The 18,532-nt window shown below is 36.9% G+C and overlaps 3 protein-coding genes across 8 annotated transcripts in view; 2 read left to right on the top strand and 1 right to left on the bottom strand.

Annotated features, from left to right (window-relative positions):
* The window catches only part of LOC309475761 (uncharacterized protein), a 56,049-nt gene extending 54,518 nt beyond the window's left edge, over nucleotides 1–1,531 (top strand). For all 5 annotated transcript variants that reach the window (XM_082138643.1, XM_082138636.1, XM_082138637.1 and 2 more), the window contains one exon: nucleotides 232–1,531. Coding sequence is in view for 2 of the 5 variants with exons in the window: in XM_082138641.1 (XP_081994767.1) it covers nucleotides 232–363 (132 nt within the window). In the remaining 3 variants the exon portion in view is untranslated. The remainder of the gene's footprint in view (nucleotides 1–231) is intronic.
* Nucleotides 1,522–8,528, bottom strand: atp6ap2 (ATPase H+ transporting accessory protein 2). Its single transcript, XM_082138635.1, has 9 exons — nucleotides 8,412–8,528; nucleotides 7,744–7,874; nucleotides 7,532–7,660; nucleotides 5,615–5,710; nucleotides 4,860–4,997; nucleotides 4,390–4,443; nucleotides 4,064–4,213; nucleotides 2,681–2,800; nucleotides 1,522–2,288 (listed from the first exon to the last, which is right to left on the bottom strand). Exons 1-9 carry the CDS (start codon nucleotides 8,461–8,463, stop codon nucleotides 2,094–2,096), a joined length of 1,065 nt encoding a protein of 354 aa, XP_081994761.1. The 5' UTR covers nucleotides 8,464–8,528; the 3' UTR covers nucleotides 1,522–2,093.
* Nucleotides 8,529–14,292: 5,764 nt separating this feature from the next.
* The window catches only part of bcor (BCL6 corepressor), a 43,237-nt gene continuing 38,997 nt past the window's right edge, over nucleotides 14,293–18,532 (top strand). For both annotated transcript variants that reach the window (XM_082138631.1, XM_082138632.1), the window contains exon 1: nucleotides 14,293–15,140. The gene's annotated coding sequence lies outside the window, so the exon portion shown is untranslated. The remainder of the gene's footprint in view (nucleotides 15,141–18,532) is intronic.

Here is an 18,532-nt window from a genome sequence, read left to right on the forward strand (position 1 = left end):
AAGTTATTCCAGTGTTTCTCTAGAAACTGAAGATGTTTCGAAATTTCTTGTGAAATGATGGTGACTTATGTAGTGACTTTGACAATTTGCGAAACATCTTAAGCAATAGGAAAACATGCATTTAGCGAAAATAACTTACAAAATCAATCAAATGTGTTCACATGTGAAAATCAATCAAATGTGTTCACATGTGAGGTGAAATCGCCTAATTTCATCTTTATTGTTCTCTAGTATTCTGAAATCGAGCTGCCAACATATTCCAGAGAAGAAAATCCTATACAGATCAACAGCACTTACACGCTCCTCCAGAAGCCAAAGCCACATCCTAGAGTTAAACACAACTTCAACCTACAAAGTTGTTGAGGTGGTTTGACACCTTGGGTATTTTTTTGTTTTTTTGTTTGATGTATAAAGGACAATGGGTTTCCGTCACCATTTGCATTAAATCATATTATTTACTTATTTATAAAATATATTTTTTTGGATGTTGCTACCAAGTAATCTTAGACATGTTAACAGATGAATCTTGACTGATGCGGTTTCAGTTTACAATAAGGTTTGATGGGTTAACGTAAAAAAACAATGAACAATACTTGTATTAATCCTGGTTACACTGTAAAAAGCGATCAGCTGACGTAACTTAAAAAAAGTGAGGAAACACATTGCCTTAAAATGATTAAGTTCACGATTGACAATTCCACATTACTTAATTTTTTCAACTACGCATGACGTTTATTTACTTAATTTAAGGCAACGGGTGTCCTCGCTTTTAAGTTAAGTCAGCTGATCGCTTTTTACAGTGTAATGCTAGCATAAATCAATTTTTAACATTTCAAATTGTATGAATTGACATCATAGTGAATAGTACATGAATAGTACATTTAAACATTAAATACTACTAACAATATAAAATAACTTTAATAAATTGTTAAAATTGTTTGTTAGTTCATGACACTTAATGTATTAATTAATGTGACAACTTGACATTAGTTTTACCACTAAGTTTTCTATAAGCAAAGTTTTGAAATGACTGTAATTGTGTATATTTTCTGTGGTTTCTTGTAAGTTTTGAACAAAACCATGTTGGTTTAAGATTATGTAATTGTTCCCCCAGTCTGGTCAAGTTGGTATTTAGCTGGTCTCATAGCCTGATCAGCTGATAAATACCCCCCCAAAAAACCAAAACCGTCAAACTAGGCCAGAAACAAAGTAGAAGATGGCAAGAAAATCACATGCATGTCTAGACGCTGGTGTTTGTACAACATTGATGCAAGTTTTATCACGTTAATGTCATGTGAGAACATTGGTGAAAGTACCACTTCCTGTTTTTGAACAAACAGCAGCAAAATGTCTGCATGCATTTAAGTAAAATAAATAGTTAAAAGGTCTGAATTTTAAGATAGTTGCAGTGCAATTGTCTTGTTTCAGACAACGTGTACAATTTCAGTGTTTTACACTTTCTGTACCTTGTCTGGCTCAGTAAAGTGATGCAAACTTGTGACTCAAAGACAATAAAACTCGTTTTAAGTGACGGATGGAGGTTTTATTCGAGATACACTTACATTTGTACATTTTGTATGATAACAATGTTTCATAGGTGTTAACAACATCTATACACAAAAAACAGTCATACGTAATATGTAGTTTTCCACTTTATAGTTATATTCAATGAAAATGACATGTATAGCAAATTAAACAAACAAATGTACATAGGAATGGTATAATTACACTAAATCCAGTATTCAGGAGCACAATCAATTGAACAACAAACAATAAATACAGTTAAATTTCAATTCTTTACATACTAACATCAGATTTTCCTCTTCGGTAGATTCACATTATGCAAATCCCCAAGATACGATGATTAAGAAGCATCACAAGCAATTTTATTTCTCTCTATCTATCTATCAACAGGCATCAATAAATACTCTTTATTTGTGTGTTTGATGGTGTCAAAAAAGACGAAGCATTTATACAATAAGCAATTCAGTGGTGCACACACACATTAAAAATAAAACACACACACACACAACCACACACTCAAATGCACTTCAATACTCAACACAAAATGGAATGGGGTTTGACGGACTTCGTCAGTCCATTCGGATCTTCTGATTGGTCATCCTGTAGATGATGCTGTCGTATCCTGGATCCATGTTCCAGAGGTTGTAGGAAACAGCGATGACGGCTAAAGCTAACACGATCATCAGCCACAGGACGATGTTGAAGATCACAGCGTACTCAAAGTTGTACTTGTAGGCCAGGTTGTAGGGGCTTCCTGGGTTACTCTGAAACAACCACACGCTAGCATTCAATGTGGCTCAGCGTTCAAAAGTAGGTCAGCTATGGTGGTTTCTACAGTACCGCAACTGTCTTTTTGTTTTGGAATAAAACAAACAGGTTATGGGTTGAAAGGTGATGGTCACTAAAGCTAAAAACAATTGCTACTATTTCTAAAAGGAATAAACACGCTGGTGCTAGCTAATCACGCTAGTGCTGCCTACGCAATCAACTTTAAACGTCTTACAGCAGGGGTCTTCAATCGACTCTTTCTTCTCGTACCCTGACGAATAAAAATAACGCTGGAAATGTGGACCTCATCCGACATCAGCACATTTTATGTACACTTCATATCATTGTTTTTCTCTGTAGGAATGTTTGGGTTTATACAGAAACTTACAATCTGCTTAGACTCGAGGATGGAGCGTGACTTCCTGGTCAGAGGGGCTTCAAACGTCTTTACAGTCACGACTTCAACAACCGCGTTGTTTCCATAGACACTGGAGACGTCGTCCGCAAACTTCCGACACACACAAACAAACAGATTGTACTTCAAGACTACTCAAATCTTTATATTAAAAAGAATTGTTTTAAATAATGAAATTTAATTAATATAATGATCGTATGTTCACGACAGAGATAAATTAGATAAATGTGCAAATATCTAAATCTAATTAAATACTTAAATTAATTTGTCATAGTAGTTCTTTAGTAATTACATCACGGTCTTAAATATTAATAAGTTAATTAAAATCATTTTAATCTAACACAATTTTACCCAGTAAGTGCGTCATATTTCAGCCTAAAATCAAAGGGGAAAAAATATTATTCTGAGTAAAGAAAATAAAGCATTTTATATATATATATACACTATATATACACACACATACACATATACATATATATACACACATATATATATATATATATATATATATATATATATATATATATATATATATATATATTTACTTTTTATTTTGGAAATATTTCTGGTCACACATCACATCATCTGGAAAGTATTACTTTCTATTTTAAGCATCATTAAAACATCTGATAAACTGCAAATTATCGCATATCAAAAAAATCTTTTAGCATGTTCTATTTAAAAAATGTTGAATAAAACATGCTTGCAATAAAGTTTCTGAAATAAATTCTGTAATTAATAGTAATTGTAATATTTATTGAAATAATGTACTTTACATATGTACATCACTATATTTACAAGATGTCATAAGTCTCAGGTGTCCCCAGAATGTGTCTGAAGTTTCAGCTCAAAATACCCCACAGATCATTAAGTCCCAAAATGCCCCTTTAGTTTTCATGCGTGTATCTTTGAATGCAAATGAGCGGTTTCCCCCTCCCGTTTTCCAGAAGAGGGCGGAGCCTTTACAGCTCATGCCTCGGATACTCCAGCAACAACAAAACAGGAGAAACCGTATGGAGCCGTTTCCACAGAACATGTTTTTGCATTCCACTGCGCAGCTTTTCCATTATTCTCTATGTAAACAAGCGATAGATGGACCTTGAGTTTTATCTCCCATTCGGGACCATTCACACACACACAATGCAGTCAACACAAGCAGTGAAAAACGCAAAGTGTCGAGATGCATTTAAAAGTTTAACTTCTTTTAACTTGAGCGCTGCGTTTTTAGAACGCTGTGAGATGCGAGACGCGAGCGCAACGGCCAAACACGTCCGTCTAGAGCGTTTACATAGAAAAGCAGTGGAAAAGTAGCGCAGTGAAATGGAGGACCAGAGATGACAGACACAAGCTCGGTACCTTCTGCAGAGCAGACGTCAGGATCCTGGTAGCGTCCACGAACTGAGGGGAGTCTGTGCCGTAGCGGCGGGCGATCTCCTCCAATCCCGCGAGCTCGAGGGAGTACAGGTCAGGAGCCGGGTCTTTAGCCAGATGCTTGTGTTTCTGCAGCTGTAGCAAACAACAAAGACGCTTCAATAACACAGAATCAATAAAGTTGCTGAAGAAACTGGCTACATGAGACAAACAAGCAGATTCAAAGATGGCTAGATAAACAAAACAACAATTATTCAAACTAAGAAACAAAAATGAACCCATAAAATTGAAAGTGCATCAGAGAAACTGACCAGAGTTGAGATGTCATATAGCACCTGAACCTCAGACAGGAACAGAAGATCAGCCTGAAACACACACAAAAACAGGTATATTTAGACCAGCGTCTTGTTTGTGGTGGGAAAAAAACAATAACACACATCTACTGATGTTTCGATACGCAACAACTACTTTCACATGTCGATAATTTTAGCCAGGCAGAAGCCACTTCCTATTTTGGCTGAAAAACTGCTACAGTAACTGTTACAGTCCATGTCTGCATAAAGTGTGAATATACTGTGTACAATAATACATAAATAAACATATAAAAGACACACATAAATGTTACATTTTTTATATATAGGGTATTGATTGATTTATATTTATACGACATTTTCGGACAAAGTAAACCTCAGTTTGTGGTTCATTGAATTATGTATATTTGTGTTTCCGTGCTGGAAGTTGGGCTATTATGATGGAGAGGGTCATGTGACCACATCTTCACCTCGTTATTACGGCTGAGAGAGCTGAGAGGAAGGGACGTGAGGACGGATCCGTCCTGGGACAGACGTCCACGGATCTGTTGCAGGGTCACGGGCAGATCCTCAAATACAGTGTTGGCCATTCCCATCATATACAGCCTCTAAAACACACATCATCAAGACATTTACTGATATTAGACGCTTAGAATGATCTGGGTTCAAACATGATCTATTAACGACAACTGTAACATTCTGGTGATTACCACAAAAAATTATTTAGACTAGTCTATCAGTTTAAAAACTAATTTAAGAATTAGAAACGATATCTTATAATAATTATAATTAAGATTTTTTTAAATATAATTATTAAACATAATTAGCACTTTTTTTAATGCCATACCAGCAAATAAGACAATTAAAAAAGAGAGACAAAAGAGAAATAAGATAAAAGTATAAAAAAATTTCATACAATATTACAATAATTATTATAATAATTTAATAATAAAAAAATGATAATAAAAATAAATCTTAAAATAGAAAAAAATATATAATTTAACATTTAATAACTGTACTTTTTTATCTGTTAATACTTTCAATAAATATAAATGTTGGGAAGTCCAATAAAATGTTCTTTATAGTAGGTCTCATTTCATTACACCAGATGGGTGAAGCATTTCTCGCGTGCATCTTTATTTGCAGAGCAAATAAGAGAAGTGTGTGTCATCTGTGTGTGGTTAGTGTTGACTCATAATGAGGCAGAGATTCGGCGTGGTCATACCTCCTCACTGGGGGCGAGCTGCAGGACCACAGGGGTGCTGTCAGCAAACAAAGTGTGCACAGTGTTCGCCACACTGTCCAGAGTGAACGGAACCGGCTGGAACGAGACAGACAGATAGATAGATATTTAGGATGGATGGATGGATATATAGACAGAGAGAAACAGACAGATAGATAGGTTAGATAGACAGACAGACACACACAAGACAGAAAGACATAGATAGACAGACAAAGAAAAACAAGACAAGACAGATGATTGATCGATCGATCGAGACAGACAGATAGAAATGGATAGATAGAGAGACAGACAGACATATAGATAGATAGATAGATAGATAGATAGATAGATAGATAGATAGATAGATAGATAGATAAAGTGGCATTAGTCTCATGATAGAAAATAAGGGATGTCTGGTGGGGAAACTACGCTGCTACTTAATCCTGAAACATCCGGATTTTCTGAATATAAAAAAATTAGAAATTGTTATTTCTACAATTAAAATATATATTTTTTTATATTAGACAGCAACTTGTCTTATAAAAATCATATTTCATTTGTTACAAAAACAGCCTTCTTCCACCTCAGAAACATTGCAAAGTAAGCAGTAAGAAGCAGAAAAGTTAGTTCATGCACTCATGACCTCTAGACTAGATTACTGTAATGCATTACTAGCTGGTTGTTCTTCATCCTCGATAAACAAGCTACAATTAGTCCAAAATGCAGCTGCTAAAGTTCTTACTAGGTCAAGAAAATATGATCATATAACACCAATTTTATTACCTCTACACTGGTTACCTATTAAATTCCATATCAATTACAAAGTATTGCTACTGACCTATAAAGCCCTAAATGGTTTAGCTCCTGTGTATTTAACTAATCTTCTAGCGCCTTACAATCCATCACGCTCTTTAAGGTCATAAAACTCTGGGCTTTTGATAGTACCTAGAATATCTAAGTCCACTAAAGGAGGGAGAGCGTTTTCACATTTGGCTCCTTAACTCTGGAATAGCCTTCCTGATAATGTCCGGGGCTCAGACTCAGACTCACTCTCCCAGTTTAAGTGTAGATTAAAGACGCATCTCTTTAGCCTAGCATTCATATAATGCATCTCATAACCTTATGCATTTATATCAGATCAAATGCGCATGATTATCCTTGCTTAATGTTATGAACAGCAGCTACGCTAATTATTTTCTATTTGATTCTCCGTTTTATCTTTGGATGCCCATCCTGAGGAAACTAGAGAGTATGTCAGCTCCAGTTTGGATTATGAAGACTTCAGATGCCGAACACCAGTGAAGAGACGTCGCCAAACCCCGCGAAACTTCAGATGACGCAAACTCTGAATCAACATGCACCAATGCTACATTTTTCGAAATATCATAATCATTTGTTAACAAACAAGTATTCATTACTTCAACGAGCTCATTGTTTCTGCGTTAAATCATTACATCGTTTAAATTAATACCTTTTTCGCTAACTATGATTTTGAATATATACATTTCTGAAATACATAACTTAGACAGTTACCTCTGATAACAGATCACTCTAAATTGTAATGTGGACTCATGCATTTTCTGTAAAGCTGCTTTGAAATGATGTGTATTGTGAAAAGCGCTATACAAATAAATATTATTTGAAATTGAATAGATAGATACAGACAGACATAAGTGGCATTAGTCTCATAACAGAAAATAAGGGAAGTCTTGTGGGGAAACTACGCTGCTACTTAATGCTGAAACATCCTGATTTTCTGAATCTTAAAATTTCCCCCGTTTTCTGTGTCTAAAGGGAGTCATTTAATTTAACTTATTCAACTGAGGTTGAACTGCCAACCTACAAAAAAGCAAGAAGTGAGAGAAAAACACGCACTACAGAGATTAAAATAACTCAAGCTTGTGAGAATGCATCACTCACATTTTCGAGAGGGTAAGAGGAAATGTTTTTCGGAAAGTCGAGGCTGTCCATGCCGCGCACGACGATCAGAGCGTTTGCACGTGGGCGTTGGAACAGCGAGCCGGCGGCCAGACCAGGCCAGTCAAGATCCTGCAAACCAAAACCACAAGTTCACCACGGCGTTTTCATGAAGACATCTTACGTGCCATTACACAATTAAGCAGACATGATACCTCACGAACGGAGAAGCCCATGGTTAGGGCCACCAAATCAGGGATCTTTTCTCCTGATATGGGCCACTGTCCATCCCGGAAGGTCACGTACGGTGGGCTGCGCAGAACGGTCAAACTGTCGCCCAAAACACCTGAGGGAAAATAACACAGAAAAAAATGATGATGCATTCTCAGGCACAATGTTTCTTTGCAATAAATGAGGCATCCAAATAATATTTTACACATATTTTAATTTTAGGATGCACAAGAATAGTCATATTTAGGTCTCCGTGGCATTTAAAAGACTGAAATCCCGTGTCCTAACACAATTATCAATATAAACTAACATATTCATAGTTTTGATCAATAAGTAGGATTCGTACAGTGAACCATGACTGTCACATGACCTGCTAGTGCTTCCTCATTCACTATCAACATTTAACACTGAAAGCCTTTTTATTTAACAGCCTAAAGCAATATAATCACAATATCGTACGAAATACACAAAAATTAACTATATTAAATGAATTCAATTGTATAAACGAGAGATATTTGATCCATTGATATGACTGCGGATTATGGCATCTCACTGCAGCCGCCATTATTTCATTAAACAAACGCTAAAAACACACCGACCCGCCAAAATAAAACCACGTACGCGTCAAAGAAGAATTATAACGCATATTTACCTGATAAAAGTCCTAAAAGCGCAAATACTGTGTTCATAATTGTTCGATTCATCTCGAGAGGATTTTCTGATGGACTGCTCTTCCTCGTAACACCGGTCACATGACCCTGATCAGCCGTGTCGCGTGACGTCGTGCGTCATGACGTCACGGTGGGTCCCTCAGCGCTTCAGCTTTCAATGTGTGACACATTCTGGAGAAAAAATACAAAATTAGGTTTTTTAGTACTGAATTTACATTTATGAATGTCACACATTGAAAGCTGAACTTTATATTAATCTGATTTCTGGCTCCAAAAACAAAAAGGCAGTTAAAACTGTCAACATATGGTCCTCTTTCTCTTTGTAATGGCCCATAAGCTTCCCCTGGCAATATTGTATTGTATTCTGTTTACGTACTATAATTTTGTATGTTGTTATGTGTATTTTGGTTAGTCACCTGTGATTTGTACCCTTTTTTTTGCAAAAAAAAAAAAAAAAAAAAAAACTTTCAATGTGACTCTTAAAACTTTAATTAATTTGTTCACTAATGTACATTTTCTAAATATATTTTTAAAATAGTATCGTCAAATTATTAACATAAATTTAGCTTTTAGCAAGAGACAAGTAGGCCTATTAATGATTCTGTATTGTACAAAATAATTAGTTTTGTTTCTATCTATGGGTGAATGACCTTCAAACCAGAAGTACATGTGACAAATATGATTTAATAACCTTTTACGTCCTATAACCTTATGGATGAGCTATATAGCCTACATACATACTGTCTCAGCATGCAAAGGCTTCTTAAAACATAGCCTAATTTACAGTATTATTTCTGATTATTTAAATAATAGCCTATTGTATAGAAAATTCTGTAGGAATTAGAGCAATTATTGATTAATACACATTTGATTGAATCAAAGCCTCTCTAAAAGTGTGCACAGAATAAAAACAATACCGACGTTAAACGTGCAGTTTTTAGATCTTGAAATGTTTCATTTGCATAAAATGTATGTATATTTTTCTTTTCTTTTATTATTTGAAACAAGCAAACAAAACGATCTTGCAGTTCCAAGCCCCCTCTTCAACCTTGCTGCTTGTGTTGTAATATCATCGTTCTCCGCTTGGAGGAGCTCTTGCTCCGTCACCGCTCGCATCGCTCGCGTCGATCTCCGCGCAACAGCGATCATTCACCAGCTAGAGCCTGTAAGATTACCTTACACACTGCATTCAAATCAGACCGTCACCATATGTTCGGCCGAGAAGCCTTAAATGAGTCATGATATAGCCTACTTCAAAATAAATGTAGCCTAGCCTATATCTCGAAGAGGTGATAAATTATTTAATAATACATTTAAAATAAAGTCTAGGTGGGAAGGGAAGTAGCCTAAAAAGAAGCTGCATCTAAATATTAAAATAAAAAATATGCATGTCTAAATGAACTTCAGATTCTAATCAGATTCTACTAATAATAATGAATTAGTCGTTGCTAATGTTGGATAATGCAATTAAATGTAAAAAGAAAAAGAAAAAGAGAGATGGCCTAGTAAAACCACGTAACCAGTACAATATGGCGAGTTGATGCACAACTTTTTAAATTAACATCAAGAGCCTTGATAAAGTGTATATTTTAGGTGTTCGTGTGACTGGACACCATTTGTAACATTTGAAACAAAATTTCTTTAAACAAATTTTCCATGCATATCTTTCAGTTTATGAAAAGCTTTATGCATAAATAAACGTTTAGGCCTAAGCAATTTTTTTTAAAGTATCAGCAAACTGCTGTTTAAAAAGTTTAAGGAGGAGTAGGCTAACATCTTACTCTGCAAGACAAGTCAATTAACCGACTACATGTTCAAAACACAGCCAACAATCATCATTTGCTTTGCCAAAACCATCCACAGTATAATCCATTTAACATGACCGTTTCGAAAGCAACCCGTTCCCCTTTCTTGCCCGCGGAGTGTGTGTGTTTAGTATATTCCGTCCCGCATACAGTGTTGTTTGAGGTCCGTTCTCGCCCTGAGCGCGGGACTGGAGCGCGCCGCCGATCTGACTGCTGAGCGCGACCCCGTGACACGCCTCCTCTGATTTTCACATTCCATTAGGTAATTCAATAGCAGACAATTAGACTGACCCAGTCATTGGCCCACCCAACGGGACACTGCCGACACAATGACCCTGATAGGGCAACGTTGCAGAAGTCTGGAGTTCTGTGTCATCCATCTGAGCCTGTCAATTATTAATTAGGCTATAGTTACAGAGAAGCGCAAGTTATTAGATAAATTAATGTTTTCAAAAAAAGTCATAAATATATTTTCAATAAAACATTTTTTTAGGTTTACTCAGCTGTGATCTAAACAAAATGCAAATTTTCGTAATCATATGATACTAAAAAGAACACAAATTTTATTTATTTATTATTATATTATTATAATTAAAAAATTAAGCAGAAATGTATTTATTTATGTATGTATTATAGGTAGGCAATAATAATAAAACACCAAGCTAAGTATGCCACAAATTTTTGTCAAAAAGTTTTTAGTTTAAAGTTTCTTTAGTCATTTTGTAGGCTATCATTTTTATTTTTTATTTGTTGTTTTAAATATTATTATTATTGTCACTATTATTATTAGTAGCAGACATTTATTTATTTATTTATTTAGCCTAATAAAACACTGTGCCATGTTAAGTATGCCAAAACTTTTTTTCTAGTCATTTTGTCATTTTTAATTGTTGGTTTAAAATATTATTATTGACATCATCATTATTATTTATTTATTTATTTAACAAGCTAATAAGTATGCCAAAACTTTTTAAAGTATAGTGTTTTTCTGGTCAATTTAATTGTTGTTTTAATTATTATCATTATTATTGTCATTATTATTGCAATTATCATTATTGGCAGACATTTATTTATTCATTCTTTCTTTCATTTGGTATATTAATAAGACATTGTACCAAGCTATGTATGCCAACACTTCATGATAAGTCTTTTTTAGTCATATTTGTATATTGTATAGGCTAATTTTTTTAAATATACGGATGGATGGATGGATGGATGGACGGACGGATGGATGGATGGATGGATGGACGGATGGAAGGATAGATAGACTCGGCTCGTTCTCGGCTAGTCTGATGGCTTTGAATGACAGATCACGCCTGCAAGTGACAGTGTCTCGATGAGCGGACATTAACACCGGCGCTGATGGCCACTCACACTCACTCACCCACCCACCCACACACACACACACACTCGTCTCTTCCCCTTCCTCAGTCTCTTTATTCTGCGAGTAAACGCGAAGCACAGCGCCTCGGGCAGTGAACACAATGGAGAGCTGGAGAGGGTGGGACGGAGGGGGAGAGAGACCCCATGCATGTATAAATGAAGGCTGTATGGGGGGAAGGTAGGGGCGGCCTTGACGAGATCAGATTAAACAACAATACAAAAGCCCACCACACTCGCCTCTTATTTATTTACATTCTAATGAATGGGGAGCGTTTGTGTCAGCTGAAGAATTCTAATATCCTATAAGGCCTTCGCCGTGTTAAATCAGGGCTAATGGCCTGTTTATTTCGGGATTTATTTGAGGAGATTCGGGAGTGTTGGGATAATGGCCGTTGTTCAAATATGTATGTCAGGATGAACACATATCTATAACATACATTCATACCCTTGCATATTTCAGCTATATATCTTAAAGTTGCAATGTCTCAATGTTTCTTATCAGTAGATAACAGTATCATTTTCTTTTACAATCTCTTCAGAATTGTAGCTACATTTTATAGTCTTCAGATAGTGTCTGTTTTGATTGAATTTGGGCCTAATTTGCTACTGGTTAACACGACAGATTTTTCAACACGTTCACGTATCGATAGCACGCACTTTATTTCCCGTGCCATTTATACACCAAAAAAATTTTTTGCGTGCATATGATACGCACTGTTAACCCCTTATGTAGGATTAGGGGTGTGGAGTGCGTGCGTATTACACGTCATAAAGTGCGTATCATATGCACGCCGCACGCGAAAACTATTTTTGTCGTATAAATGGCACGAGAAATAAAATTCGTGCTATAGATATACGCACTTTCATGAGATCGGGCTGGATTTTTTCACAAAGCAATATCTCAGACAACTTGCCTTAGAGTTTCAAATCAATAAGATTGCAAACTTATTTTATTTTGTAAGTTTTTCTAAAGTATAGGCTTACTCAAAATATATCCAAAACATACCACATTATATTAGACTTTTATTAATTGTATTTGACAAAGATACCAAAGTAGTTTGACTAGTTTTATATATATATTTTTTTTTTTTTTTTTTTTTTTGTGGCAACAGACTGTAGTTTTTGGATCATCTCTCTTGATCTCTCTATCACAAAAGAGACATAAATAAATTTACAGAGGGACAGTTTTGGGACACTTGCAACCCTTATACTGGGTTTACATTACACTATACCTCCGCGAACCATTCGCCTGTGAGGTGAATGTAGGACTCTGAGCACGTCCCCGAGCTCTTTAAGCACGTTCCCCAGCGCTGTGACCTCCAGGTCTTCTCCCCCGGGGATGATGCCTGTGTGTGGGGGAAGGGTTTGCCCGTCAGGCTGTGGCAAATACATCCTCCGTCAAAGCCCCGAGCAATCCTGTTACACACGCAGCTCGCGCGATTATCCTGCTCCTTCTCGGCCTCTCGCGCTCAGACGACACATCACTCATATTATATTTACCAATATTTTATTTGAACTAATTCTTATTTAAATGGAATACACGTCACAATATCTAACAAATGAGTGTTCTAAAAATGTTCTAAATGTTCTAAAAATTAAACATGTCCGAACATTCAAGTTTAGTTGTGGGAACTTAATGTGTAGCCTAATCATTTCAATAGTAGGCTAAGTCGTGTTGTTCAGTATGTAGGCCTGCTGTAAGATAAATAGTTCATATTATTTCAACCTTCAGAGCAATTAGGCCTATTTTTTCCCAGGTTTACAAAAACGTCATTAGCACTTAAAACATCTTGAGAATTTGACATCATAAAAATCTAATTTTAAAGGACATTTAAACCAATACATTGTAGCCTATCTTGACGTTCAGCTTTAGCTTTTTATTTCTATGCCCAACAAGGTCAGTGATCTTTTTTTATTATCATTATTTTTTTATTATTATTATTTTTTACTTTTGTACAATAAAAGGTCAACCACAAATATTCTTGTTCAACAAAACTGCAAACACTTTAATTTAGTGTGTATTTTTGAGATAATGGGCCTAAATCTTTTTCATCTAAAAACAAACATCTAATTTTAAAGGTTTTCTTGTGAGAACTTTCATCAAACATATTTTAAGAAAGTTTATCCATAACATTGACCCATTTATTTGTATGTCTTGACATGAAGTTTGGCTTTAGCTTTATATTTCTAGGGCCCAACAAGGTCAGTGATATTTATTTATTTATTTATTTATTTACAAAAGGTCAACCACAAATATTCTTGTTGAACAAAACTGCAACCATTTTAATTTAGTATATATTTTTGAGATAATATATGCGGGAAAATGGGGCTAGTGATTAACGGCATCAAGTGTTTAAACCGTGGGATTTTAATGATTGAGTCTATATGAATATACAAATGTTCTGCTTACAAAAAAGTTACATTAATATCTATATAGCCATTAGCCACTATCTATAAGATTTAAAACACCCCATTCATCATCCTACCACCTCCTTCTCTCTATATAATATAAGCCAAAAATACCGTTTTGTGGTTTTCCAAAAGCCTCTCAGCGGCACTGCCGATTAATTTTGTTTACGGAGCCCGTGCGCTGTGCGAAACACCCCCTCTCGCTGTATTCTACACGTGCGCATCGAGTCGTACAGAGGGAGCGCAGCCTACTGGGTTTATGGTAATTGCGGTTGTTCCCCCGACTGGCCTTCTGGGTAAGAGAGCGAGAGAGTGAGCGAGAGAGCGAGCGAGAGAGAGAGAGACAGGCGTCTTGCGCTCAGCTTTCATTCCCCGCTGCACGCGCTTACCGAGAGACACGCATACACAAGCAGCAGTTGCGCGAGCGTTCAGCGCGCCAGGGATATCGCGTATCGGAACCGGGACAAAGAGAGACGGGACATTTTCCGCGAACGGTCCGTTATATTAAAGAGAGAGGGGAATTCGTGTGGCAGTTTTGTTGGCCAGTACTCAGTAAATGTGCGTGTGAGGACCGGTCCGTGCACACAAGAGCAAACACATTGCTGCCGTTCTCTCGGCGTGGCTCTCGATCGCTCGTTGTCTCGCGAGCCCAACATGGCGCTGCGAGGCGTCATATAGCAGACTGAGTTCAGTTCAGCCGGAGCCCCGGGGATTTTTCGCCACCTGTGCGTTCACGCGGTTCGTGTCGAAGCGATCATCCTCTTCTAAATCAAAGGAATTACGTTCGACTGCTCCTTGCATGGATGTATATGGATCCCCTATACGTGTTAACAGTTTTTCCAGGAGTGGATATTCATATTCGGCAAGTCCGGAGATACTTTGAACTTCAGAAGGACTTCCTTTGAAAACAAAGACAAAACCAGGGTTACTAGATTTACCTAAGTTATAGAGGCTACATAGTAATGCAGCTTTTAATAGGAACATCTGATCCTCTTTGTTTTAACGGGAATCTTTGCATATCTTAAAAAACTAAAATCGTGAAAACTTGAATTTAAAGAGGAAACCCCACACGTTCCGTTTGACTCAATGAACAACTGGCATCACTTCATTCAGGTAAGAATATGTTAAGCTTTATTATGTTTTCCATGCCTTATCTGCGTATATTTGTTCCGTTACATTGTCCAGTAGGCAAATGCGTACGATCCGTTTCGTGCGGACCTTTGGCAACGCTAAAGAGGGTTCGTTCTTGATACACATAACTATTTTAAACCACGAATCCCCATATAATCTTCTGTTTTGACATATTTGACATTTCTGCTTGAAACTTGTGCTTGTTGACAAGTTTTCAAAACATTGTCTCTGGGCTGACTGCATGGTGTCGCGATCTCTATGTTGTTGACATTTCTTGTTGGTGTTAGAGAAGAAACTGCTTTTAATTTGAATTAAATCTAAATAATGTGATGCTCTGTTAGGACTCTCTTCACTAGCTAACAAATCATTTTTGTAACCCAACGTTACGGGACTTTCCTTTTTAGTAGATGACCTTTTTTCACTGTGCATCTATTCAAAGCGAAAACAAATCGTAGATTTTGTGGAACTGTTGGTTTCTGTGAAATTCACGTGTGTTAATTTTTTCGTATTGAGTAATGAGACGCCTGAAATCTTGCTAGTGCGCGCTCGCGATGGCGCGTGGACTTTCTTTTTCCGATCGGGATACACACCGCGAGCGCTATTGATTTCACGAGCCTCGCCCTTTTATATGACGGTTACCAACCTTATGAAAGTTTTAAGAAATTGTTCCTTGGGGTTCCTTGCAATTCTGTGGAAAACGATAAGTTGATATGGCCTCCAAACACGTTTGGAAGTCACCTCCACTTCTTTCTTCTTTTTTTTTTTCTAGTGAGCTTTGTGAGGGGACCGAAATGACACATTGTGGACAGAAGAAGCCTATGAAATGATTTATGAATAAATGAATTAAAGATTTTCTATGGAGTCTTGTTCCAGGCATTGAAGCGAAATGTTTTTCAGTAAAGGTGCTTTGTGGAGACACCGTAAGTCTGTCTTTTGTTAGAAACGAATGTGGATGAGACACTTCGCGACCTTCTTGCGCTCAAAGTTATTCGCTGTCTGGTTGTGTCCGGGACGGGAGGAAATTACTTGACCAGTTCTTATTAAGTGAAGATATTGACAGTTCTGTGTATAATCAGTCATAGACGTTTGGATTTTTATTAATCTCTTTGTCCTCGGCAGGCGCGGCCGTTTGAACGTTTTAAGATCCATATATTTAGGATATTTTTCTCGACTTGGAATATTTCATCCACATGTTACGCTGTTTTGTGATTATCTAACAACAGTGCTATATTGTCGCGCCTTGAGACTTTCTTTGTAGGAAAACCCGCTGTCCAAGTTGTTAAAGAATGATAGTATCCGAAAGTTATAGGTTTGAATCCCACAAGGGCTGATCAATAGACACCTAACACCATATCCAGGTTGATCTAATGAGTGCAGTTTAAAAGCTATTAAATGACTAATTAGTACTATTTGTGTGGAGTTTACACAAAATGGCAAAACATGGTTTCGCTAAAGCGAAGACTTTACATTGCTGGCTATTGTTGTTACTCTTGCTGAGGTAAACTTAGGCCTCTATTTCCTGGCCTGTTATTTTATTTTTTATTTTTTGTCAAACCCGTGGGTTAATTTTTCACAGAAGTCTCGTTTCTAAATGGTTGCGACGTGCTATTCTGCGTAATTAAAGCGCTGTGGACGCTATTAATCAAACATGTCAGAACGTATTCGTATAAATCCTGGTGGAAAGAAAGCCCTGGATCCATCCATATTTTCATAGGCTTGCCTAAACGGCTACTACAGATTTTTTGGCATCCTTTTAGCGTGACTCAATCATAAAAGTGCATCTCAATGTGACACGTATTGCTGAACTCTTAAAATGTTCTTCCTCAACATCTCTTGTTACGGATTCCTAATAAGAACCACTTGGCTGTATATATTTTGGTGTTGTCCCATTGCTTCTTTGGAGAATAATAGAGTGCTTGATGTCAAGTTCTTCAAATCAATGTGGACTGTTACTTTTTGAGTTCTTTCATACAGGCCTAGGTATTTTTCTGAAGAAGGCTGTGAAAAGTTGTTTGTTGCTTTTAAATCATCATATGGAATAATATAGGCTACTTTTTGCTTCCAATTGAAACCTTTATTCGTGTATTGACACGGTCAATTAAATAAGACTTTTTACTTTTTCCCAAATCACACATTGCAAACTTTATAGAGTGGAACTGATGACATTTAATGTGATATAAAACCCAACAATCTGCTCGTTATTAGTCCTAATCTATCCAATACAACCTAATCGAAACGTGTGTATAGCGCTTCTGTTTTTTGTCTCAAATGGCCCACACTTTTTTTTAGGCTACGTGCTATGCATTCACATTTTATGTGTTTTTGTAAATGAGATTAAATAATGTACAGTGTTTGTACACGAAGTGGCACGTATATCGGTTGTTTTCCCCCGTTTATTTGGTCCAGGCCCCCCGGCTCGCCCGGCTGAGACCCCCCAGCTCTCCGGGTTTGTCAGCTCGGTGTGAGCTCACGCCTCAGTCCTGACACACCAGCCTATATTCCGATGTCAGCGTCAGATTTGAAAGAGAGAAAGTGTGACATGTCTGCCCCGTATTGTAATGCTCTATACATACCCGCGGGTGGAATTCAGACCGACAAGTCATGGCCTGAGTTAAACCGGTGCCACAGTTCAGGGAATGTTTGAAGTGATTAATGTTGGCCATGAATCTGACAGAAATCAGACCACCAAAACGATCCACATTACAGAGTTTGGCTGCATTAGAGGTTAGGGGTATATCATATGGTATTACATTAGAGGCCAGCGGTTAACATTTTACTTGTTTTCTTCTTTTTTTTTTTTTTTTTTGCTGGTTATTTCGTTTAACACGGAATATTTTAGTCTGTTTAAATGTGTGCTTCAAACTTTGGTTTGTTCCTGGACCTCAAAGTTTATTGCCTAGGCCTATATATAGAATGTATAGCCTAACAGACAGGTTAAAATAGGCTACTTTGGGACGGGCTTATACATTTTATATTCTATTTCGGCGGTTTATAATATCTTATTTTATAACAACTTCTGTAGCCTATCATTCTGTTTCTGCTAGTTAGAATTTTAGTTTGTGTTTCAGAAATAAACCTGGAGCAGTCAATGGATCCTCTTTGCACATCTGTCACAACGAATCCATTCCTCCACATGTTATGGAAAACAATTTGAAAAACAATCGGGCTATATCTTAAACTGGCTATTTAACTCTTGAGTATCAGTGAGCACACATCCTCATAGAGTTGCTAAATCGTAGCCTATTGCCAAAGTTTGCTTTTGTCTTGGCAAACCGTTTGGGTTTTATTCCCAGCGCTTAGTTCGTGTGAGGGTGGAGGGATGCACTCGGATCGGATTTCGGAGTTTGGCTCCCGCTGGAGACGTCACGGTTTGA

This window comes from Leuciscus leuciscus, assembly GCF_965113295.1.
Source record: "Leuciscus leuciscus genome assembly, chromosome: 15".
NCBI classification, from domain to species: domain Eukaryota; kingdom Metazoa; phylum Chordata; class Actinopteri; order Cypriniformes; family Leuciscidae; genus Leuciscus; species Leuciscus leuciscus.